The sequence below is a fragment of the Lepisosteus oculatus genome, chromosome 4, assembly GCF_040954835.1.
Source record: "Lepisosteus oculatus isolate fLepOcu1 chromosome 4, fLepOcu1.hap2, whole genome shotgun sequence".
Lineage (NCBI taxonomy): Eukaryota > Metazoa > Chordata > Actinopteri > Semionotiformes > Lepisosteidae > Lepisosteus > Lepisosteus oculatus.
In genome coordinates, this window is record NC_090699.1 from 56,119,893 (window position 1) to 56,145,783 (window position 25,891).

Below are 25,891 nucleotides of genomic sequence, written 5' to 3' on the forward strand. Positions count from 1 at the left end.
TTTGCTGCTTTGTCTTATCGGTATAGCATGGACGTATAGTGACTTCTAATGCAAGTGACTAAGTGTGTGTGTGTATACAGGCAATTCTGAAGACGACCATATTGTATGAATAAGGACCCCGTAAAATACTTGAGTAGAGGAATATTTAAAAAGGTCTAGTACCGTCTTACATTTGATTTATTTAAAACATGTAAACAGGTGTTCTTTTTACTCGACGAATAGATGTTTTAGTACACTTTAAATACAGCGCGACCCGTTTTTAATTGTGAATGTGTGTACGACTGAACGTAGGTATATTTATCTTTCTACAGTAAGATACACGCTGCGCCGGTGCACAGCGGTTTTCAGTTCTGCTAGCAGGGCGGCGTTGTGGGTTGAAGTAGTCTTCTCGTCTCTTTTAAAAAAAATACATTGTAGCAAATTATTGGGTGTTGTTAATAAATATACATTCGCAAGGGATATTTGCTGGACAGGGGTTGAGCCAGAATGGCGGATGAAGTTCTGTTTCAGTTCCTCCACAATGAGCTCATACAGTATGTTTACAAGTCGGCTGAGCATGGGGAGATGGTAAGTATTGCATCCAGCGTGTTTTATCGTGAACATACAGTATCGTGTGGCGACATTAACTCTGACCCGTTTCAAATGATGCAAAATCACTTTTTTAAAAGTAATTAGTCATTTAAAAGTGACATTCTGTGAATACTCCAGTGCCAGTTGTTGCCATTTTACACACCGGCTGTTGAAGAGGTTCACGCTTCCAGCTTCAGACACCTGGTGGATGTTGCTCTGAAAAGACGGCAGTGGGAGACAGTGATGTATGTACAGTACGCACTATCAGTTAATTCAAATGAATTAGTGCAGAGAAGAAGTTATCGTCCTGTAAGGTACAACGTATAGCACCATATGGAAAGTCTGCTTGTCGTGTCAGATGACTGGGTTACACTGCCTCAGTTTACGAAAAACCTACAACAAAGGGGAGATTAGAAACTATGTATTAGTGGTAACGTGCTTATTAACATTTCTGTGCGCCTCTATACCTAAGCCAGGTTAAGTTTTAATGTGATCAGTTTTACTGTTGTTTTTTTTGGGGGTTATTTCCAGGAGAATGGGAGATGCATAACAAGACTGGAAAACATGGGCTTCAGAGTGGGCCAAGGATTAATAGAAAGGTATATTAAAAAACATTTTTAAATAATTATTTATTATTATTATCTCTGATTCACTTTATGAGCGTGTCATTTGGAATTTATTTGGACCTTAGTACCAAGTACCAATCCACTGGGTCCTGTTCTGACAAACGTTTTTTTTCAGATTTGTACTGAAATGTACAAATCTGAAAAAAAAGTTAAAGATCCACTTAATGATGAGATATAAAAAACATATTCACAAGAAAATATCAGAAGACTTCATTCTACGCTTTAAATAGTGATAGAGACAGGTGTGTAGGAAACAGTTCTGCTCACGGTTGTATCATTAGCATGGAGAATACTGTACAGTTATGTCACTGAACAGGTAAAGCTTAATTTCATGATGTAAGGTAAATTAATTCCTTACATTTTATACACCTTTTTTTTTGTGGACACTGCACATAAAGCGCTTTATAGGTAATGGGGACTCCCTCCACCACAACCAATGTGTAGCCCCCATCTGGATAAAGCGACAGCAGCCATACTGTGCCAGTATGCTCACCACACACCAGCTATCAGTGGGGAGGAGAACAGAGTGATGAAGCCAATTCATAGATGGGGATTATTAGGAGACCATGATTGGTAAAGGCCAGGGTGAAATTTGGCCAGGACACCGGGGGTTAACACCCCTACTCTTTTTGAGAAACGCCATGGGATTTTAAATGACCACGGAGAGTCAGGACCTAAGTTTTATGTCTCATCCAGAGAAGAAAGGTAATGGTAAAGAAACTTTCTTTACCTTTCAGCGTGGAATGAAGCTTTAGTTGTTCCTTTGCAGCCTACGCATGCTGACGCAGCTCCCTACTCTTACTGTATGTCAAGTTTGTACATTGTCTTGATGCACTGTTTGCACTTTGTCTTGTTTTTTACACTTGTTTTACAATCGAGAGACTTTCTGTAAGTAAGAATTCCATTGTACCAGTACCGGTTACATATGGCAATAAAGTTCAAGTTCAAGTTAAGTAAAACCTCAAAATAATAATTATATTGGCAGTCCATGATGAATGTCATATATCTGTGTCAATATACCTTTTTCTTACCCTCAGCAGGGGCAAGGAAACACATGCAATTTGCCAGATGCTGAAAGTAATTTTAATATTTCTGCCAACAACATTTAAATTACAAAGTGTTCTGGGTGAAGGACAGGAAGAGATTCCCATGTTGTCGAAGCCTTGGTTTTTATTAAAAACAAAAGCTAGTTGAGATCCTTCAGTCAATTAGCTACTAGTAATTGAAAGAGTTATATAGGCCTCTTGTCTGTAACCATTCTTGTGTTCTTAGATTCCCAGGGAGAAAAACTGTCAAGTAATTACCTTTAGCCAAGGACAGTGCCTTTTTTATTATAATGAATCTTGTACGTTGGTGGATCCTGTTAGAAAGGGAACTGTAAAGTATTGTTCTTATTACCTTTCATTAGGGGGGAAATCATTCATAAAATACCAGTTTACCAATGTTTATGGTGTTATTGTATAACACCAGTAGTATTTCTGAATGATTTTTCCACTTGTAATGGGAGTGAAAATCAATAAAAGACTAAATTACTGTATTGTCTCCTGCCAGGTTCACCAAAGACACTGCACGGTTCAAAGATGAACTGGATGTCATGAAGTTCATTTGTAAAGATTTCTGGACCTGTGTTTTCAAAAAGCAAATTGATAACTTAAGAACAAACCATCAGGTGATCTTTTTGTCTGTACTTTATTTTTACTATCCTATGCTCTACACATTTAATTATAATTTGACTGAATAAGTGCAAAAAAAATAATGCAAAGCTGTGTAAAACAATATGCCATCTCAGACAAGGGTGTTTGCTAAGTCAATAAATTATTAATAATAAATGCATATTGACCTTTGCAGGGAATTTATGTGCTACAGGATAACAAGTTCCGGTTGCTGACACAGATCTCTGCAGGAAAACAGTATTTAGAGCATGCACCCAAGGTAAGACAATGCTATATACAGTACTTCCAAAATAAATTTAAAAAGAACAAACTATATTCATTAATAGGGTCCTAGATGTCGTTGAGTTTGCTGTTTTTCAGCTGGGATTATTCAAGTCAGTGCCAAAGAGAGATATTTTTAAGATCAGATGATTCCATAGAAGATCACACAGTACAAGCTTAGAATATGATCAGTTGTAGCTTAAATTTCAAATGAGAACTTAAAAAATAAACTAAATGTCATTCCTGAAATTACTAAAACACACGCACTACACTTAGTGGTATAAATAGGATGAGGGTTTGTATTTGCTATTTTCCATAGAAATAGAGAGTGTATAGGTACAATGGAAAGCCATCTATAATGCTGGCATCATGTGAGTAAATGAGTGCAGATAATATATATTACACTGTAGATACATTTTTGGCATCCTTGAAAAAGAAAAGGCATGGCATCCAAAATCGTATTTTACTGAAATTCCAGTCTTCAGCCTTCTGCATTGTTTAGTTTCCTTTTTCTCTGCTGTGTGAACATAGATCAGTTGAAATTTCAGCCATTTCATTTTAAGTACACAACAAAAACAAACAAAAAGCATCCTTTCATCTTTGTGGATGTGTAGAGGAACAAGTGATGTTAATGATTAGGAACACCTGACAGTGAGTCCATTGTATGTGATTGTTAAAGATGATGGATTAACTACAACGGCACTTCATATTCATGTATGGTTTACCCTGAATAGCTATGATTAGGTGTTTGAAAATACTGGTCAACATAATTTAAAGAGATTGCTTTTTGGATTCTCACTCTAGGCTGTATTAATACTGGCAAACCTGTTTTATTAGTAGAAAATAGCAGTGGGTGCTTTGAGGAAATTGTACATACTATGTACAGGTATATGTTGTAATCCCTGATGGTGTCTAAGATAAAGACTTTTGCACAGAAGCGTATCTCTCTAACATAATCAGGTGTGGTTTTCAAAATCTGGTCCCAAGTTCGTCCATTGGCATTGAACCCACTACACATCTAACAGGTCAGAACATGATATACAGTTACCCTTTGTGTTTTTAATTAATGCACAGTACTTCCTCATTATCTGCACAGATTGAGGCAAAGTGAGACTGGAAGGTATTAGAGTTATTTTGTTTAAGGTGATAGGCCTAAAAGGACTGTACACTGTGTTGTTTTTCAGTATTTGGCATTCACCTGTGGTCTGGTGAGAGGAGGACTGTCAAATCTGGGGGTTAAAAGCATTGTCACGGCAGAAGTCTCTGTGATGCCTGCATGTGAGTTCACTTGCTTTCTACACAATTCATGAATAGACTGTTTTATATCTCGGTACTGGTCTCAGCTGGGGACATTATCTTTCATGTTCCACTTTAAGAGAAACTGCCTGGAAGAAATGAAGTAGTTTTCCATTTGTAAGATGTGGTTTAATTCCAGTCAAATCATATTATCTGTTTGGAAAAACACACTGGAGTAGAAAATGGAAGCCATTTGTATTTCAGGTCTATATACAGTACATAGAAGTTGCTCAGTGGAAATGAAACTGTAATATGAAACGTCATGAAACCAGATTATTTCCAATAAGTTCCTCTTCTAGTATAGCAGAAACTGAGGACAGAGTCACCTTGATAGACCAGTGAATTCAAGGGAATGTAAATAAGATTATTTATGTAGTTCAAGTAGGTAGCTGCGTCGGCATGCGTAGGCTGCAAAGGAACAAGTAAAAGCTTTATTCCATGCTGAAAAGAGAAGAAAGGAAACAACATTTTGGCTATGGAACCTTCTTCAGCTGTGTCTCCTTGTTTGACACCCGGAGAAGGCTCTTTTATTCTCTTTTCAGCATGGAATAAACCTTTTACTTGTTCATAAAATTATTTGTGTCAAATTGTAAACTTCTGTATATCAGTATTCTTGAGCTTTGTAATAGGTAGGTAAAAGCCTAACTGATCCCTTGAAAATCAATAAGGATAAAAAATTATTATTATCAAGTGAAGGATTATGCATGAACATGAATATAGCTCATTTCTTTTTTCAAATGTCCACCAAATATACTGTTATATTTAAGGACACAAGAATAAGGTTTTAATGCTTTCCTTTGCTTCCTTCCTAGGCAAATTTCAAGTTATGATACAGAAGATCTAGAAGGATCCTCGTGTTGAGTTTAATGCCTTTTTAAATGTATGAAGTATTCCTGCACGCAAACACAGTATGGTGGCATTCAGGACCTTTGTGTAATATCTGTTTTACTTTTTACAATGACTTTAATTGCCTTGAAAAGCATCTGTGTTTAAATTATTATTCACAACTCTTAATAAAGGACCACATTACTATATTAACAAAGTTCTCGTGCTTATTGTAAGTAGAAATTAACATTCAGGCATGCACCCTTGTGAAGTTCAGGTAATTTGTGTGTAAGTGAGCTCAAAAACTGTGTTTTCATCAAGAGGAGTCACTGAAAACTAAAACCCAACAGATGAAATTGAAATACAAGGAATGTACAGGGTGAATGATAAAGTGATCATATTCAACTTGCCCTGTCCTAGTGGAAAATAAATTCTGTCTGCTTCAAGTCTGCTTCATTTCATCAGTTTTTAGAGTTCTGTATATTTTTGCCATGTGTAATCTGGACTTTAGTCAAACTGATTTTACTGATGTGTATGTCATATACTGTATCTGAATGGCAACGGAATTGAATGATCGAAATTGACTTGAGTGATATAAATATAAAGATTCAAATTTATATAGACCCTGTCATCAAGATGCAACTATATATATATAGATATATTTTGTAAAGGAAATTGACTTCAAATGCACCAATCAAGGCCAGTACAGCAATTAACTAATTTACTGATTGCAGTGATCCCTCACTTAAAGTTATCCATCTAATATCTCAGCTTACTCCTGTTTTGGAATCTCTGCACTGGCTTCCTGTTAATCTAATTTTCAGAATCTTCTAAATCTTGATTTAAAAGTTATTTTATTGATTTTTAAAGCTTTGAATGGTTTGGTTTCATTCTGTCTGATCTTTTGTATTTATAAGACAAAACATTATGGGGAAATAAGGTTTTTGTTAGGGATGTGCCTCACAAGTTGTGGCTTTTCCTGCAGTCTAGATTTGTCTTTTTCAAATCATCCCCCTGGCCAAGATGGCGGCATGGAAATCACTGGCTGGTTGACCAGACATCAGCTATCACTGGAGCAGGATCAGCTGCGCATCCTGTCCCAGACAGTATCAAAAGAGCACTGAGTAGGAAAAAAGATGGTGTTGACAAGGAGCTGAATCTTAGGGGGATCCCTGTCAGATTGCCCAGTTTCAGCCAGCTCAGTCCAAATCTGTCCCTTGTCTGAAAGTTTTCTGCTAATTATTATTTTTCTCCAGCTCCAGCTGAAAGGGCAGCACTACTGCTGACTTATTTTTGCCCAGCATTGGCCAGAAGGCCAAAGTGCGACTGTAAATTATTTTTCTCTCTAGCTCAGGCTGAAGGGCAGTGTTATAAGGTAACGGTTTTCCCCATAGTCCTGTGGGAAGAGCTCTATTTTTTGCCCAGCACGGGTCATTATTTACACTTATTGTATAAAATTTAGTTTTCTAAGATTTATTTTCCTATGTATTTTTACTTCATTTTAATCATGCATTTGTGATCTGTTTTCCATGTATGTTTCTTTTAATGGTGTTTTATAAAATAAAATTATTGTTAATACCTTAAATGTGACCTCTGCAGCGGTCTTATTCTTGTAATGCTAGCATAAAAATTATATATTTTTCAATAGCTGGATTCCCTGCTAGATTAATTAATAATTTGTTCTTCATTTGAATCTAATTTGATGGAATGATAAAGGAGGAACAAGGTCTCAGTAAGACAACAAACAACATTACAAAAACTCAAGTACTGTTATATCGGCACATGCAAACCAGCATTTAAATATCATTCAATAGATATGGAAACGTAAAACTATGGTCTTTAATTTAAAATAACAAAACCTATAAGCATGCATAAAACAGTCATACAGGATGTGTCCCAGAGCCTGGTCTTGTCTGTGTGTTCAATCTAGAATGAAAATACATAAGTCACAGACACTCCAGATCAAAGCTTTTATTTAATAAAAAAGAACATCAACTAGAGCAAGGAAAAATCTTGTTCTTTGTTGCTTATTACTCCTAATCTCATTTTTAAGGACCACTTCATCTTGCTGTGTCTCAGTAAAGTTAAAAACCAAGAACAAATTCAAATGCCATATAGGCTATACACTGTATATATTTTGGTAATGGGTCATTGTTGCCTGCAAATTTTAAGCAAGATACCTAATATGGCTATACAAATAATGATAAAAAAGACTGTTCAATAAACTGAAATAAAAGTTCTGCCAGTAAAATTACATTTGAGAATTTAAATTTAAATTTAAATTGCCTTTTCAGCTCTGCCTTATGTGTTATTTTTTAAATACTTCTTGACCACCAGTTTTCAGTCAATGGCAGTGCGAAAAGAACAGCAACTTTGTAGCATTAAGGGGAAATACCATTTTTGCAAGTGAGACCCAAAGTCTTTTTGTCTTCAGAAACATGGGAGTTTATGACACATTTCCCACATCTTCTGTAAAAGACAATGACAATAATGGTGTTTTTTCAGCACACCAAATCCTGAGACAACACCAACAGCAGCCATGATTGTTAACAACAAGAAAACATCCTCCTTTTATTTACTTAAAGCAACCACAAACTAGATGTACCAAGTGCTTGTTAGGGGTCATCATTAATAGTTTAAAGCTTAAAAAATATTTTTGATATGAATAATAAAATGTATAACACTTTATATTTTTATGTATAGTTTTTTTGTACAACAGATGCACTTTTACTTAAATAGGGTTATATGGGCTCTTTTGTAATGGGAGCTACTAATTCACTAATTTTGAAAATAGAGAAATATAGGCTCACAATAACATGAAAAACAAACGTTGACTAAAAGCTGATCCTTTTCAATTCTAGCCTCCCAAATATTAGTCACTTATGATACATGGATGGACATGTAGCATCATTACCTTGCTTTTATTTAAGAATATGAAAGTCATGATTCTATAAATTTAGAGTAAAATAAGCTGGCTTTTGAGTTAGTCTAAGAGCATTCACAGAAAATGAATACTGTTTGTATTTTCTGTTAATTGAGAAATGTTTACATCTTGGAGAAAATAACGCAGTGTAAGTCTTCTAAAGCCGAGTATAAAGCCAAATTTACAACAAGGCAAAAGGAATACGATTTAAGGAAGCAGGTACAGTAAACTTTACACTTTATTAATTGTCACCTGTAAACTCCACCTAAAGACACAAGTTGCAAGCAATTGTAAAATATGATATGACCATAACTTCATTTCAGATGGACAAGAAAACACAACTCTATTGTCAGATATTTATAATCCATGCATCCCTTTAGTTGATTCAAAGTTAGAAATTACAGCAGAATTCACATAAGTTTGTTATCTGATTCTTATTAATAATAATGACAAATCAAAGGACTTTACAGGTAATGGGGACTCCCCTCCACCACCACTAATGTGTAGCCCCACCTGGACGATGCAACTGCAGCCAAAGTGTGCCAGTACACTCACCACATATCAGCTATCAGTGGAGATAAAATGAAAGTGAAAGTAAAGTGATGAAGCTGATTGATGTGTAGGGATTCATAGTTACCATATACTGTAGTTATAAAACTTCTTCACATGATCGTCTTCATATCTACACATACTGTACTTTAAGAAGTAAAAAGGGTTGTAATGACACCACAAAAACATGTAACTGAACAGAAACTGATAAAAAACAGTCTTCTTTGCCAGCAAACACCAAGTTCTTGATCTGTCTTTAGAGTGTGAAAGAAACCTTTTAAAGCTTCATATTGAAAGATACTGTAGAGTCTCCTGTCTCCCACTTCCGCCCACCGACATATAAATAGCACTCCTGTTTTGTTTTCACTTCCGTTCCTCCACCACATCCTCATCCTCAGAGCAGCTCCCTGGCTCATTCTTCAGTAAAGGCGGTGTTCTAACAGCCCCGTAATTACAGACAGGTACTTGTTCTCCTCAACCAAGCAACTTACCCCAAAAAAACCTCTCCATTCAAATCACACCTCTCCTCCATCTCGATTAGGGATTGACTGAACTACTAAATTGCCTTATCGGGGTATCGTATTAAACTAATACAAACTCACTCAGACAGTGTGTCTCTGTCAGAACACATACTCTTGAGTTAAATTGTTGTGCACTACAAACATTGAATGAGTTGAATCAAATGAGGATACAATTTTAATGTATTTTTTTAATTTTCAATGTGAATTTTTTTTTGTACAGACAATAAACTTACTTTTTGAACATTAACTAGGATGACTGTCTTATGAATCATATCAACAGAAACATTTTGTAGGAGTCAAACTGGATATTATAACCTCTTTTGACTGAAAGTATATATGAAATACTGTAAATGAGCGAATGAAGGCAATTCTGTGTCAAATAGCTTACAGCAGATGCTATTTGTGACCACTAGGGGGTTTATAGGTACAGCAGTGTTAGTCGCCAGTGTCTGTAGTCCTGCTATGGAGACACCAGGACCTGCAGTCAGTCAGTGCCTGGGTGTTACTGACAGGTGTTGTAAATCTGAATCTGCTGGTTGATGGCATCAAGAATGGACCTCATCTTCTCCTCCAGGCCATCCAGCTGTTTGGCTTTGCTCTCCAGGGTTTTCTGATTATTCTCGTAATTTCGTTCCAGCTCTGCGAGCAAAACACAGGAGGTGGAAATAAACGAGCCGCATATAAATTCAGCATTCAAGCACTGCCTGTTGGCCCATCTCCTGATTTATTGAAAAAAAACATAATCTAATGGAGGGGAGCCATGTGGGTCAGTGCTTTGTGAACACAGCCCGAAGACTCATTCAGGACATTCTTTTCTGAGAGGCCATGAATGAAGAACGCATAATGATTGACTCTCTTACCACCCAGCCTGCGGAGTTTGTCTTGGGCATCCTTCAGGAGCTGTTTGGCCTCATCCCGAAGCATCTCTGCCCTCTTCTTGGCATCCTGGACAGTCTTCCCCTTCATGTTCACCAGGTCCTGCACTGTCTTGTACTTATCATTTAACTCACCGTCTAAAATCTGCAAAGCACCAAGAGCAGAGAGTGAGAAAAAGACATGGCCTGAGGCCAGCCCAGCTGTCCTTGAAGAGGAAACTGGCCCTGAATAACACTGCACCTGAACTCAGCCAACAAAACAATGGAATTATCATCTGGTCTTGTAGTGAAGAAACTTGCATTTGCAGTTGTACGCAAACACTAAAGTATTGATTGAATGCCTCTCCAACAGTGAGTGGAGTATCAGTGCTTTTTTACATATACAGTGGCTATTAAAAGTATTCACCTTCTTTGGCATTTTTACGTTTTAATTTCTTTAGGAATTAAGAAAAAGCTTTAGAGTATATTTATTTGACATTTCAGAGTATTTGTGCTGATCAGTGGTAGGAATTTCCAAATAAATCCATTTTGATTCTATGATGTAAGAAAATAAAATGTGAAGAATGCCAAAGGCGGGGTGAATACTTTTTGTAGCCAGTATAATGTATATGTTAGGAGTAAACATTTTTGGAGATTTTATCATCTGTGAGGACTTTGAGGCCCAAACAAGCAGCAAAGATCAGCAAATTCATTCATTCAGTTTCATGCTACTCATGCATTTCTACAGTATATACAGTAATAAACAATCACAGCCTCAAAAGTACAGCACCATTAACAGGCCACAAGGTAGGGTTAGGTTTGAAGGATGCAGTTACTGATCTGAAGCAATAAGCACATCTCCTTCCAGGAAACACACCTGCTTGGCCTCGTTGGCTTTGTCCCTTGCCATGGTAGCTGTCTCCTCGGCCCGGGATGCCACCAAGCTGTTGTTGGCACGTTTGGTCTTCAGAGCGTCAATCTGCCGGCCTAGGGTGCCCAGCCGGTCCATGGCATCCTTGAGATTATTCTCACTGAGCGCAGTCTCAGACTGGATCTGCAAAGTACAGTGGGCTTTGATGGGCTACATTGTACAAGTGGATAAGCAATGACACTTTCAATGTGTCTCCTGCATAACACAAAGCTTAACCTTGACAGGATGTACTGTAGTACAGTTAATAAATACCACCAGCCATGGATAATAAAACAGTTAACAGCAATTTAACACATACAGATGGGGGTTAAAATAAGGTTTTAAGTGCTTGTCCCTATATTGTGTCCCATCTATGAAGTGGGACAAATACTGTATATCAACACATATTCAAGATTACAGAGTTAGTGTGTAACTGTGTTGTGGAGTGTATGCCTGGAATGTGTTAGCCATGCAGCTCTATGTTGCTCACCAAACTGCTTCAAGGTGTGCTGAAGTTCGGTAAAAACTGATATTGTAAAGCAACAGTAATTGAACCTCCTAACGAGGTTGACAAGAGAAAGAGAGATCGACTTCAACGAACAGGACATAAAGCAGAGCCTGAAACAAACCAACCTGTCCTGGACTATGAGGCTATACTGTATGAAAAGGAAAACCTTACCTTTGTCTGTTCAGCAGGGCACACCTAACACAGCATTAATGTGTATAAAGAGCTCCATAAAACCTGAATCTGCACTGTTTCCTATGTTGAAGAATTTCCCACCATCAACGATCACCACCCTGATCTGCTTCACAGTAAAATCCGATGGATTTTTCCAAGTTTCTTACTTCTGCCAGGCGGTTCTCAGTTTGGCCGAGGTCGGTCTTGGCACGTTGTATTGCCTTCTCTGCTTCTGCCTGTGCCCGGCTGGCATCATCCAAGGCCGTCTTCACCGTCTCAGCTGTGTTTTTCACAGTCTCTGCTCGATTCCTGAGAGCAACAAAGAGGACACAACCGCTGCTGTAGTTTTTCAATCCAAATAACTGACTGTGAAGTACCATGAAGACAGATCACACTGTTGTACATTATTCTGCATTTACCAGAGGAACCAGTCTGCACTTGCAGCTATCCCTGCTTAAGTGATACAAAGATTGTGGGCTGCATTTCTAAAGACCACACTGAGATCTTCTGTGTACAGGTGTTTTTGGTACAGAGGGGAAAATCTCCTCATGTTTAAAAATTAAAAATGTACATTTAAATGGCCCAAAATAAGTTGGCTTCATGAAGGATGCATATGAAAATATTAAATTTTAACTTGCTTGTGTTGAAAGAAAGGATTGTAACATCCATACACAAGTAAACACTGAATGAATTAGGTTCTGTGTTCTGTGCACTGACATACACTTAAACACTCTTTATACTGCGCTCGAACACACAAACCCTCTTCACAATAATGGATACAAGTCTTTCTTTCTCCATTTCTAGAACACTTTTTCATACAGTAGTTCTCACACGTCCCTGCCCCACCTCTACAGTGAGATTGTACACTCCCATCACGGTCCCCCTTCCATCTCTCCAGCCCTGGGGTCTCACCTAGCCCTCCTGGCATCCTGCAAGAGCTGCTCTGCCTTGCGCACATCGTCTTTGGTCTGCTCCAGGATGGCATCGACGTTGGACAGGCTGTTGACCCGGTCCTTGATCTCCTCTGCCAGGTAGCGAATCTGCTCAGGTGAGGCAGGGATAGAGAGCTCCAGCACCTTGCTAGCCACCACCTCAATGCTGTCCGGATCCGCGCCTTCCTCTGCGTGGCAGCAAAGCAAAAGAGATTTCAACAGACCACGTGGGACAAGCAGGAACTTCAAGTTGGCCCACAGGAGATGACCCAGACACAAACACCTGCATGAACTGGAACAGCCTGTTTGTGTTCCTCTGTGAAATCACAAGGATGAAAGTCTCAGGTTGGGATTTCTAAAGGGTTCGGCGAACAAGCTCTAGCCGGCACCCACTCACGCATGAGGAAGTCCCGGATCTGCTTGATGAGGTCGCGGAGGTCCTTGTTGGAACGCTCCACCTTGGTCTTGGTGTCGTTGGCCTTGTCCAGGGCAGCCTGTGCCCTCACCTTCGCCTCTTCTGCTTTTGTCTTCACTTCTGCCACCTGAGACGACAATGACAAACAGAAGGATTTGTAATGTTGGACAGTTAAATCTGTTCGATTCTCAATCCAATTGTCTCGCCGAGTTGAAGTCACAGACGCCCAAACAGTATATACTTGTGGCTGTGCGGCTCCTGTCTTTATTCATGACATTTGGGACTGACCAAAGAAATGTCTAAACAAGAAAGCAGATAAATTAAGTGATCAATAAGCCCTATGGATTTATATACTCAGATAGGAGTTAAAACAAAATATATATATATACTATTTCTCTAGGACCAGCTTGGGAAACATTACTTTAACTTCATATAGGCCTGGGAAATATAGAAATTGTAACCAATTTAATACATAATTTCTTAAACTAAGTAGACTCAGAAAGTCCAGATTATCGGCACCTCTTTTAACAGGTGTATACAGTGGGGCTTTTGAGGATTTACTGAACTAATAATGTAGGAAGTGGATTCAGAGGATCTAGCTGATGTGAAATGTCCTTCAGTTGCCTTATGAAAGTTCACAGTTGTGAATTATCAAGGTAAATTGAATTTTAACCATTTTTCCCTTCTATATACTTTACTTATTTTTTTGTATGCAGTATATTTTATCAACATTTTACCGCAGTTTATTAAAAGTCACTCTTTCTGCCTGTTGATGCTACAGTAAATTTTTATTGGTGGTACTCCAGTGCCGGGAGACTGACCTTCTTGAAGAGCTCCTCCACCTCGCCCATGGCCTTGCTCAGCTCCTTCTCAGCATGCTTGGCCCTCTCCAGGGCATTATCGGCTGTTGCCACGGCACCGTTGCAGTTCAGGCCACCACAGTGCCTTTTTCCTTCGTCGTCTCGGCAACCCGCCCCACCACATGGGCTTTCTCCACACGGGGCATCCCCTGGGGCTCCACACACCTGGGGGAAGAGGGGGAGAGAGGCAGGGGGCCATTAGAGTCAGTGAAATGATTCTGATGAGCTTCCCGATAAGCTCTGCACTGACCCCTTTCTTGCTATTCGGGGGAGTCTCCCCAGCCTGACCTTCTCATTTATTTTTTTCATGTCCAGCGTCTGTGTCTTGGCTTTCAAGTCCACCAGGGCACGTTTGTTAGCAGCATTCTTGCGGTTGAAGTCGTCCCTCTTCTCGGTCATCAGCCGCTCGGTCTTGCGGCGGGTATCTGCGGACTGACTGACGGTGCTGGGGACAGCGGTAGTGGATCGGTTGGCACGGCGTTCGGCTTCCCGGGATTTATCAAAGGAGCCGCGGATGCTGTCGTAGGCACCTGGGGACATGCATGGAAGATCACAGCACTTACAGTATAGTTCCATTATTTTTAAGTTGACGGTACAAGACACGAAATATACTGGTGAATACAGACCCATACCAACACATTAATATACACTTTAATGATTTTCAGTATTATCACAGTCAAGAGTGGTAAACTAGAGTGCAAGTGTAATAAACCAACAAAGGAAAGAATAGTGAAACAAATGTGAATTAGTGCAAGATGAAGAAAATAACCCTTCCGGCCCCTACCCAGGAAGTTGGAGTTCTTCAGCACGTCCAGCTGGCGGCCCAGCTCCCCAGCCGAGAGGTTGAGCTCCCGAGCCTCCCTCTCCAGGGCACTCAGCTGATTGCTGGCCGCAAAGTTGCTGTCCTGGACACTGGTCAGCTCCCCTTCCAGCTGGTTCAGGGTATCGGTGGTCTCGCCGATCCTGGCTCTGAAAGCAGATGGAAGAACAGGCCCTAGTGGGTGACCATTCACAGACACAACAGATCACAACAGACAGCCACTGGACCCAGTAAGGAGAATGTCCCATGGGAAGACTCCGTGCTTTTTATACCACAATTTTCCTTTTGAGAGAGAAGGAGTAGAATAAAATGACAATCCAGGCATGGATTTGTCAAGGTTGTGCCAAAATAGCTTTGCCAGTCTTACAGATAAACTGCCCTCTGATATTACAAGTCGATACTATCTCTTCGATGTAAAGCCAGGTTAACAATATTTTAATCGAACTGCATGGTGAAAAGGTAAATGCTGGATGCCGTAAAACCTTTGGGGCGTGAGTTAAAAACGGAATCACAGTTTTACACAGAGAAAGCCAAATTACTGTTGGACCTGACAGCCCAAATATTCCAATCTGTTATATCATCCAATCATTAAATCAACAGCACGGACGGCTGGGCAAAAACACAGGTCTTGTCCAGGAGTGAATCCTTGAGAAAGAGCTTTTTCTCCCATTCAGTCGCTCAGACTGCAGCCTTGACATGTCTTGTGTGTGTCTGGCGATGCCCACCTGAGGCCCTTGATGAGATCCATGAGGCTAGCGATGGACTCGGCGGTGGCATTGCGGGCATTCACGATGGCCTGCGCCTGCGCCAGCTTCTCCTCCAGCTCTCGGAAGTTCTTCTCGTAGGCTCCCGTCAGGCCCGTGTGCTGGATCACGCGGGCGCGCTCGGTGAGGGCCCGCGTACGGGCGGCCAGGTCCTGCACCACCCTGTCCCAGTCGCCAAAGCACTGGTGGCAGGGCAGGCAGTCGGGGAACTGCCCCGAGAAGCCGCGGGCACACTGGTCGCAGCGCACCCCAGACACGCCCTGCTGGCAGACGCAGTGCCCTGTCACCCGATTACACTGAGACGTCTCGATGCCCCTTGGGTCACAGTCACAGGCTGCAAAGAGGACAAGGGGTCACAGTCTCCAGTATGAAGACCTGGTGCCTTTTGTATTGAGTGTTACTCAGCACTTTGGGATTATTAGGTGTTTCATTGTACGTGTGCGCTTCTGTGATGTGGACACAGAAATCCGACATGATCTTTAGGTGAACACAAATGTAGCAGTGTTTTTATTTCATTTCACTGCAAAATAGAGATGTCAGTGCATTCATTCCAGGCTGATGGAGCAGTAAAAGCCAAGCAAATACCTTCATTTTAAGGTTTCTCAAAGCCAGTGCCAGTTATTAGCTCTTGATATGACTGAAATTACAAACTGTAAGTGTCACAGGAATAACTTGCAATTATACTTTTAAAGGCCACTCAAGTCTGAGTTGGATTCATCGGAAAAATTGTGGATCCATAGGAAACAAAGAAATTTGTTTCTTGCGTTTGATAATTGAAGAGGTCTTTCATTTAGTTATTTTCTTGGTAGTTATCGATACTGGAATTAAACCCTGTTCTTTGGTTAGCACAGCCATTGAAAGGGAAACTCAGGGAGAGTGGAAGAAACAGCCAACTAAGGGGGACTGACCTCTGCACTGCACTTTGGGATCACCCCAGTAGTTCTCCTGACAGTCCTGGCAAGTCTTGCCTCCGAAGCCTGGGCGACACTGACACTTGCCTGTGAACTGCAAACACAGGACCCGAAAATCAATCTCTGACACGCAGCTTAGCAAAAGGAGCACAAGAATTCTGAAAGACATATTTTTTTAACAGTGAAACGTCTTTTGAGATCTAAAGAAGTACAGTAGCATTATGGCCCATAGAAGTAACAAACCAGCAATAAAATATAAACATTTCAGTGGGGGCTATTTTCTTCAACTTATATCATTGCTTAACATTTAAAGAGGAAATATTTTAATTTAGCAAATATCTGATGAATTTTATAACACACAGAACTAAAACTAAGGAGTGTCTCTGAGGAGAAAAAAAACATTGTGCTTGTACAACAGTGAAAGACCTTATGTAACCCATAGAGGGTGCTTCTGAGACAAGGTACAAGATAAAGACTTCAATTGAAATACTGTTATCCTTTTTTTTCAAAAAGGGAAGCCTTAAACTGAGCTCACAAATATCTTGTAAATGAAGTCCTTTGCATTTGCCGGAGATCTCTGCCTTTTCATACCACGTATTAAGATACTGTAGAAGGCTTCATAGCAATGTGAAGAAAGTCAAAATAAAAAAACTCAAGACACGCCTTTTGAAGATCTGCAGAGCTTGTGCAGGCACTGGGTCAACAAACCTCATTGCAGGTGGGGGTGATGGCATTGTTGGGGTCACAGTTGCAGGTCTCACAGCCTGTCCCACTGGCCAGGTTCCAACAATTGACAGCGCAGTGGTCACAAGACTGTCCAATGACATTGGGTAGGCACTGGCACTGTCCCGTCCTGCGGTCACACGTACATTCGTCCCGAGAGGAACACTGGCTCCGGTCTGTGCCCAAAAAGTTGCAGGTGCATTCTGAAAAGAACAGCAAAGCTCATTCTACTGAGGGCCATGAAGCTGATAGCACACTAATCCACGAACAACACATTGCAAACAACGAAGGAGTATGCTTTAAGAAATAGCTTTCGGATTTGACTATTGAGAGGTAAATTATCTCAAATCTTAGTTTTCTTGACAGAGGTCTTTCTTGCAAGCTGTCTTGCGAATGGATATTTTAGCTGTTTAAGAAAGTGGGTTGCAAAACAAACATGAAAAGTGCAGAATATTAAAAGCAAGAAAGACAATGGAGTTGAAAAAGAACTGGATGATTTGAGCTTAAAAATGTAATCCTGCCACCAAACAGGTTCTTCTAAATGTACTGTTCTGTCTGATTAGAAAGGCGGAAACCTAAAGATCTGAAAATTTACACCTAATGCCTGCTTAAGCATATTAATATCTTCAGTTTCAAAACTTCAGTCATGACTTCCACCTATCATGTACAGTATGTGATTGAAATAAATAGCTCTTACTCTAAAAGTGAGGCGCATATTCTCAAGACCATAAAATAAAAATCCTTAAATAGTAACTGTGCAGAATGGCCTCGGGATATTGAAGTATCTCTGAGGTAAACCTCTCCCCGGATCTCTACTGGAGTCACTCTGGCATTTTCTTACGCACTCCTGCAGTTGCGTCGTGTGGCGTCGCCATAATAACCCGGCCGGCAGACCTCGCAGTTGGGGCCCTCTGTGTTGTAAAGGCATTTCTTGCACTCCCCCGTGCGGCGGTCGCAGGAGTCGGGGTCGGTGATGTCGATGTTGTTGTGACACTGGCATGGCTGGCAGCGTCCCCCGGGCTGCATGGGGTTGCCGTAGTAACCAGGGGCGCACTCATCGCAACGGGAGCCTGGCAGATTTCAGAGATGGAGTGAAAGAGAAAAACAAGCCTCATCAGTGAGTCAATGTAGGCGAAAATGTGGCAAGCATATCCTGGGTATGCATACTTTACCTGATCTTTTAATGATTTTCTCCTCTGCGAGTGGCAGAGAAGATCAGAGGCATGCTACCCACTAGGCCAGAAAATGAGGCCTAAACAATATGTAGGTTTGGGATTAGTGGGTAAACATTAAAACTCACAAATGCAACAGAAAATAAAAAAAATAATGAAATCACGTTGAGTTTCTTTGTTTTTAGAATGTATCAACACATATTTTAATATGTTTGTGGCATAATGGGTCTCCTACAGGCAGAGAGTAACAAATATTAACCAAATGAATGTAAAACGAATAAAAGCTAACCGTTTTTAAAATCGGTTAACAAAAAGCTAAACAATTAAGGACACAAAAACAAAAGAACCTCCTATTTGTTAAAATCTTGAATAAAACCACCTACATCTCAGGAGGTACTACTCAGTGTTTACACTCTGTTCTTGAGCAGGCACTCTGAAATTACAGTACATGCTTTCCCACAGAGAACAGCATTCCAAAAAATAATTCTTCATAAAATTCTGCAGAAGCTGTCTGATGACAGTCAGTTGGCTTTAAGAGTTGCTTTCTAATCTGGTGACAAAACAGATGGCTTTTTGTTCTTTGACTGATGTGTCTGAACTGTGCTACATAGGCTCAGCCAATAGAGGAATTTAACCGGTCACAAAAAATGGACAGATTTCTGAAATAACTGTGTTTTGTGGCACACGTAAATTCAACTACAGTCCAGCTATTTAGGGAACACATTCTGTATTGAGCTCAGAATGAGAAAGCAGGTAAAAACAGGGTTCAAATCCTTGGGATTTGTGTGTTTTCTCTCATGCTGCTATAACACAATGGAATATAGCTGACTTAGCAGCTTGCTACACATAATCAAACTCTCCACAAACTCTGCCAGGCCAAAAGTGGTGTTTGTTTCAATGAATGAAACAGAGGCTACACAAAATGCAGAACAGTTTAAAAGTAATAATTTAATTATGCTGTCTCATGATTTTTATGAACGCTTTCTTAAAATGCTAACCTTCATTAGTCTCATTGAGACTGTGTGTGACATATCCTTTTTGTGACTTAGAAATGATCTGGACAGTCACCTCTGTTACTGATGATACCTCTGTGGGTATCTCTCTTCTAAAGATCTTAATTAAGTCTGTGAGATAGGATGGGGTGGGCTACAGACACCAAAATTAATATTTTAGCTGCTTAGGAAACTGAGTTGCAAAAAACATGAGAAATGCAGAATATTAAAAGCAAGAAAGAGGTGAAAAAGAAACCAGATGATCTGAGTTTAAACACGTAATCCTGCTGCCAGACAACTGGTTTTCGAAATGTCCTGCCTGATAAAAAGCGGGAAACCCAATACTGCTGGTGTAAACTGCTCGATCCTTTTACAAAACAGCAAGCACATTACATCTGCAAAAGCGAAAGCAGCAGAAGGCTCTGGCTGGACCTAAATACATACTGGAGGAACAAAACAAGGTTGCGATTGAAATAGTTTTGCGGTGACTCTGAAATCTGAACACTTCTAATGACAAACCACAGAACAAGGAGAGATTTCCCAAAATTGTGTGTGTGTTTTTTCAAGAACACAGACTGCTTTATGACTAGGCTTTTGTTTTAGAAACCTCGGTGATAACACGCCCCCCACCCACACAGTCATTGTTCAGTTTGATTGCTCTTTCCCAGTCACTGGTGCTTTTCTCAGCTGTTATTAATATGCAACAGGTGATTGCCTATCCTACAGTGGGCCAGCCCAGGAAAGCCAACGTTAAAAGCACTGTCTGTGCTGGGATATGTGTGTGTGGGAGGGTGGCACAGCACCGCAAGGAACTGAAGCCATGCGGGGGGGTTGTGGGGGGGCGTCACCATTACTCACGCATTAAGATCCCCTCTGAACGCTTAACCATCCCTGTGATGTGTGGAGGGGGAAACAACAACAGTTATTACTCAGTCAGACATCTCACTGTCTCCTCTGTGTGCCTTACCTGCTGGTTTATATTTGTGTAGACTTCACCAAGCAAACACACACACATAATCAAATACATTGACACATGAATAGAATCTGGATGTGTCTTTAAACACACTCTACAACCAAGGTATGGCTTCAGAGACAAAACAGAGAAGACTCAACAAAATGTCAAGAAAGTTTAATTGCTTCCTGAAAGACTCGTTCTAAAAACTAGATCATTGCATGACTTTTAAATTCATATGTTGTTGTATTCTGCTTTTCAAAACACCTTGAATGCACCACTTCAGTACTTTGTCAAGCCTTTGTAGACATTGGGGAATGTTTGCCACATGAGGTTGTTCACTATAACAAATGACACTACAGTCAACAGAAAAACACAAGTCAAATAATGTTTCTTCAGTGTATTTGCTTTTTATATCAGAATTAAAATCAATACACTGTGCCATTGTGTTCAATTCCTTGGGCTAGCTTAACAGCTCTTTTGTATTTTTTCTCTCATGCTGCTATTACACAATGGAATAAACCTTAGCAGCTTACTGCACATAACCAAACTGTCCATACTCTCAGCTGGGCCAAAGCTGGAGTATACAGAAAATGCAGGACAGTTACAAATAGGACTTATCTATCATACATGTACACTGCATGATATTATTATTGTACTCTTTCTTGGCTGGGAAAAGTGAGCCTGGTCTTGTCAGCAAAAGAGTGTGCGAGCACTGCTCTCTAAGCTTTGTTAACAAACCCAAATGGTTCAAAGTCACTTACAAAGAAATGGCTCTGTGCTCAAAACATTTCACACAATTTGGTTTTCCTGATATTTTCTTTCCAAAAACAATACAAAGGAAAGCTGGAGAACAACACATGACAATTTATTTGGTATATTTCATAGCTATCTTTCATTCATTTACAATTCAGAACTTATAGGTTTCAGTTTCCAGCCCAGTGTCTACAGCTTTCAAAAGGTCCTGTATGAAAGAGTAAATGACTGGTTCTGAGACAGGTCCTGGGCAGTGTCCAGTTTGTGATTGCCACTACAGATGCATTACAGGTAATCAATGACCAACAATGCATTACTGAAGACATAATTGTTATAAACTGAATAATGTTATCAAGCAGCAAGATAATAACAAGATATTGTTATCTTGTTATCCCATGTTTTGACTCTACTGTATATTGTATGCAGGTTGGGCTGTTACAAAAAAGGAAATTCCAGTGATTTTTAAAAACTTTCAAAATGCAGAAATGTACAGTAGTTTCACCCACTTTTAATTGTATACATCCGGAAACTTACCATACCTTAAGCATTTCTACAGGGCAAACACAAACTAAAGATTCAGGCTATCTGAAAAGTATTTGAGAAAACTTTAGTACTCTGGCATTATAACAGGAACAACCACTGGTTCAAAACCTAGTCGAATTAAATAATGGAAACTTTTGAACCACTGACCTTGAGCTAGATGCTGTTTAAATCAGGAAACAGATACGTCTGCTACAAACAATGTATTTCAAAGAGATTGTTTTGTCTTCTGTTGGCACAATGTAATAATAGCCTTAGGAAGACAGATCTTACCGGTACAGACAGCGAAGTTTTCACTGACCTGTGTATCCCTGGTTGCAATTGCAGACCACCTGTCTGTTGCGGTTGTCCTGGTAACAGGAAGCGGCAAAGTGTCGCCCACTGGTGGGCCCATCAGGGCACGGGCAGGGGCGGCACTGCCCTCCAGAGCCCAGCAAGGGGTTCCCATAGTAACCATTAATACATCTGTGGAAAATGACCACTTTATAGCTCAATACTGCCCTTTGAGTCCCAGCAGGAAAAATACGTTCAAATACTGCCAGCTGTCACTTCTGTATGCTTGGTCCGCTCTACAGTGGCTCTACACAGAATGTTTTTAGTCTCCACATATGTTTTTTCTTGATGAACAGATGCGAAAAAAATGTAAGAATACGCCACACGGCTTATTCTGTCAGAAAAAGGGCATATCTTATTACGTTGTCATTGTAAAAACAGACAAAGGACTCCACAAAAAAAAGTTTGTTGGTGCAAAAAAAATCAACAGTATGACTTACAATAAGTATCATTATTTGTATTTGATGTTTCATTAGTCATCCCAAGTCACTTTATATATATGAAAAGTGCTTTACACAGAGTGCAGTAGTAGTAGTAAAAGACCTTATGACAACATAGTATTGTAATTATTAATTTCAATTCTGTGCTGTTCTCCACAGAGAAAGCAGGATTAAATGGTGTGTAATGTAAAAAGGTTTGGTGAAGACTGGGAAGGGACACGTACATTTAGCAGGGCGAATTCAACCACAGGCCTCACCTCTCACACTTGTCCCCGGAGGTGTTGTCTCGGCAGGCCAAGCACCTGCCAGTCCGCTGCTCGCAGTCCTCCGCGTGCCCGTTACACTGGCACTGCCGGCAGTTGGGGAAGCCCCAGTACCCGGGCTGGCAGCGGTCGCAGCGGGGGCCGAAGGCTCCCGGGCGGCACTGGCACTGCCCGCTGTACTGCTCGCAGAAACGGCTCCGGGAGCCCTCCTGGCTGCACTCGCACGCTGCGGGGGAAAGGGAGGCGGCGGCCCGCGGTGTGATGCGGCGCGAGAAACCGTGGCGCGTGCCCGACCCCGCGGGGCGGCCTTCCGGGAGACTGCCCCAGCAGGTCCGGCAGCACCTCAACTATGGGGCTTACTTCAGGAATTTTAGATAAAAAATAAAAAGCTGCATTTTTAAGTCAAAACCATTAAAGGAACCAAGTCTTCTGGGAGACTGACCCAGCAAGTCTGGAAAAAATCTGAACTACTGTACACGGCTTAAGGAATTTTGGTTAAAAAATTAATTTAAAAAAGCTGCTTTTTTAAGTTAAAAATATTAAAGAAAGCAAGCACAATTATAGTTAACTGTCCCCTATTAATACTTCAGAACCCTCAGAATTACAGAATTATCCAATTTGTACTGTATAGTGCGTATGAAGCCTAATCTACAATAATACAACTCTTCTCCCAGTCTATGACTCAAGACCCCGTTTACCTTTAGAGATCTGCTAAGGAGCATGCAAGTTATCTGCTCTGCACTGACACTCACGCTTGCAGCCTGCTGGCCCGAATCCATAGGTCCCCGGGGCACACTGGTCACATCGGCGGCCTGTGACGTTGGGCTTGCATCGGCACTGCCCTCCTCGCGGGTCGCACTCCGAACTCACAGAGCCCTGGGGGTCACACTGGCATGCTGGAGAGGCGGAGGGAGGGAGACAGGAAGGAGGGGGCAAACAGAGACAGCACGTCAGGCTTCGAGACAATGTGAGGACATAATAGAGAAAACCGCTCAGGACAAAACACGACCACATTCAGTACAGACAAATAGGATATTACAACAATACTACGAAAACAAAGAAAGTACTGATGGTAACTTATTTTTTTTTCCCACAAGATGCTGAAACTGTGGCAGCCACTATTACAAGGTCACTAAAGGATTTATATCTTCTGTCCAAAAATTCTTAATCAATCTCAGAATGCTTTAGGGTTTGATATTTAAAAAAGAACACAAAATCTATTAATGGACTAATGGACGCAAAGCACACACACACAAACACACACACACGGCCAGGGCACTCACGCAGAGCTCCATCATGGATGATGGCAGACATGCTGTTGAGGAGCTTGGCGCAGACGTCACTCAGCTGTGGCCTGACCACGGCCTTTGACGCGTCGTGGCAGTGGTAGCGCTCAAAGCTCTCCTTGCGGCTAATGGCTGCAGGGTCGCCGGCGATGAACATCTCCAGGGAGGAGTAACGAGGTAGCAGGACTATCTGTAGAGAGACGGGGCCGAGGGCAGAGGGCCGAGGGCAAAGAGTGAAACAGAGCACATCGGACTTCCATCCTGCGAGGTGGAACTTGAACTTTTTAAACACCATCACTGCAACAATGATGATAGAGCACGCCAGTGAAAAGTACACAAGAGAGTGGAATGTTGTTTATAATAAATGGCCAGTTGGTTTAGAAGATATTGAGATGAAGTATACATCAGAATAGGAACAATTATTTGTTCTGAGGTTAATTCCACTGTCAGGAAGAAAGAGAAATAGTACAAAATGCAACATTTGGCAGGTGAGCTTTCCTCAGGTGTTTGTGTTTGAATAGCTGTCGTCAGATGTGTGTGGAGCTGATAAGGTGTGTAGGTGTATCAAAGCAAAATGAACCGCTCCAGGGAAGGGGGCAGGGATCTGTATCTCTCTGCGCTGGAGACTCACCGAGTCAATGAGGATGCTGGCGTTGGGGACCTTCTCCCTGGTGAGGTAGCGGCTGAACTCCAGGCGGAGAGTGTAACTCACTCCTCTCTCCAGACAGATAGGCTGGGGCAGCACCACATACCTGTCACAGACCAACCACCACAATCTGTGAGATGCATGTAACCTGTGCCGGCTAGTAACATGACAAACCTGTCTTGTAGCTCATAAACCTCACCTGAGACCTTCTCATCCCTTCACTCCTCAAGGCCCACTGAAGTATCAGGGTCCACATCAAAGATAAAAAGCAAAAACCTGAGAATGAGCAAGCTGTGGCTCTATTTGGAATCGAAAGTACAGTAGTACAAAGCTGCCAGCAGTAATAATCACACATAAACTGCTTATCCTCAGTAAGATACTTTGGCTTGCTTCTGGGAAATAATCAGACCACACTGGGGGAGAAGTTGAGAAAGGCTGGCATGGAGAGTACCATTTAAAGTTGCATCTTATCCTTACTGTTTTTTTTACTTTTTTTGGTAACAGGCACAACTGAAAACCCTGACTCACACAGTCACGTGGGAATGAAAGGCAACAAAAACCTGCCTGCCTGCTCTGATGGTGAGGTAAACTCCATGGAGACACTTATCTGCTGTTGTTCCTGTGGAAAAGTATCTCTAAAAAGCAAAAACGTACTTCTGTTCTCCAAAATTCAAAGTGACACTAACCGTAAAGACATGTTTCTGCAAACATGCTAAAAGGAGTCATGAGCAATATTCTTTGAAACTCAGTCGAGCATTTTTGTTAGCACAGATCACTAAGGGACTAAAATAGTGTTTGATTTCAATTCATGCTGCATTTTCTATTTTGAATCCCATATATAGAATAACATGTACGATTCCTCCCAGGGAGGAAAATGTTTATGATATGAACTGTGCTTTGGAAAGAGGTCCTTGCAATTCTATCTGCGATTCTTCAAAAGAATGTTCTCTGTTTTCCCCTGTCCTGTTATTGAATGATCGGTTATCATTTAGCCTACTGATGCTATAAAAAAAGAGTAGCTGGCTACAACACAACTAATGCTTGTGCTCCACCTCTTCCCTGGTGCTCCTGGTTGGGCCCTGGCCTTTCCTGTGTGGTCATTGTTGAACCATCTACTTCTTGCAACCATGGCAACGGGAAAGGTTACAATCTTTGTAAGATTGGAGGCAGCAGTTGATGACACAGGGGCACTGTTATATTTATTATATAACTTACTAATTTAGTCTTTTTAGCATTCCTTTGTGGGATGGGTTGGGAAGGCTGAAAGCTTGTGATTTTGTTAGGGGCGGAGGGGAGGAGTAGCGGTTGGAGAAAAATTCTTTGTTGCTGTGTTAGTATATGTTCTATTTCTCTATTTGCAAAATGTTAATCAATACAAAAGACTGGCGACAAAAAAGAA

General features: G+C 40.9%; 2 protein-coding genes across 3 annotated transcripts in view; one reads left to right on the forward strand and one right to left on the reverse strand.

The window, feature by feature from the left end:
• Positions 1-94: 94 nt before the first annotated feature.
• trappc6b (trafficking protein particle complex subunit 6B) lies at positions 95-5,460 on the forward strand. The gene is made up of 6 exons (XM_006630942.3): positions 95-567; positions 1,102-1,169; positions 2,748-2,865; positions 3,045-3,128; positions 4,315-4,408; positions 5,239-5,460. The coding sequence occupies exons 1-6, from the start codon at positions 487-489 to the stop codon at positions 5,268-5,270; spliced, it is 477 nt and encodes a 158-aa protein (XP_006631005.1). The 5' UTR covers positions 95-486; the 3' UTR covers positions 5,271-5,460.
• Positions 5,461-7,207: 1,747 nt separating this feature from the next.
• lamb2 (laminin, beta 2 (laminin S)) overlaps positions 7,208-25,891 on the reverse strand; it is a 58,650-nt gene continuing 39,966 nt past the window's right edge. The window contains exons 17-35 of one of the 2 annotated variants that reach the window (XM_015347972.2): positions 24,478-24,598; positions 23,844-24,036; positions 23,313-23,456; positions 22,555-22,786; positions 21,826-21,989; positions 20,135-20,167; positions 17,958-18,182; positions 17,098-17,315; positions 16,387-16,483; positions 15,440-15,812; positions 14,679-14,863; positions 14,183-14,424; positions 13,856-14,059; positions 13,017-13,161; positions 12,600-12,807; positions 11,855-11,996; positions 10,976-11,152; positions 10,105-10,264; positions 7,208-9,883 (exon numbers count right to left, since the gene is read on the reverse strand). In XM_015347972.2, coding sequence (XP_015203458.2) covers positions 9,747-9,883; positions 10,105-10,264; positions 10,976-11,152; positions 11,855-11,996; positions 12,600-12,807; positions 13,017-13,161; positions 13,856-14,059; positions 14,183-14,424; positions 14,679-14,863; positions 15,440-15,812; positions 16,387-16,483; positions 17,098-17,315; positions 17,958-18,182; positions 20,135-20,167; positions 21,826-21,989; positions 22,555-22,786; positions 23,313-23,456; positions 23,844-24,036; positions 24,478-24,598 — 3,400 coding nt within the window. In that variant the 3' untranslated portion in view covers positions 7,208-9,746. The remainder of the gene's footprint in view (positions 9,884-10,104; positions 10,265-10,975; positions 11,153-11,854; positions 11,997-12,599; positions 12,808-13,016; positions 13,162-13,855; positions 14,060-14,182; positions 14,425-14,678; positions 14,864-15,439; positions 15,813-16,386; positions 16,484-17,097; positions 17,316-17,957; positions 18,183-20,134; positions 20,168-21,825; positions 21,990-22,554; positions 22,787-23,312; positions 23,457-23,843; positions 24,037-24,477; positions 24,599-25,891) is intronic. The other variant, XM_015347973.2, reaches the window with a different exon arrangement.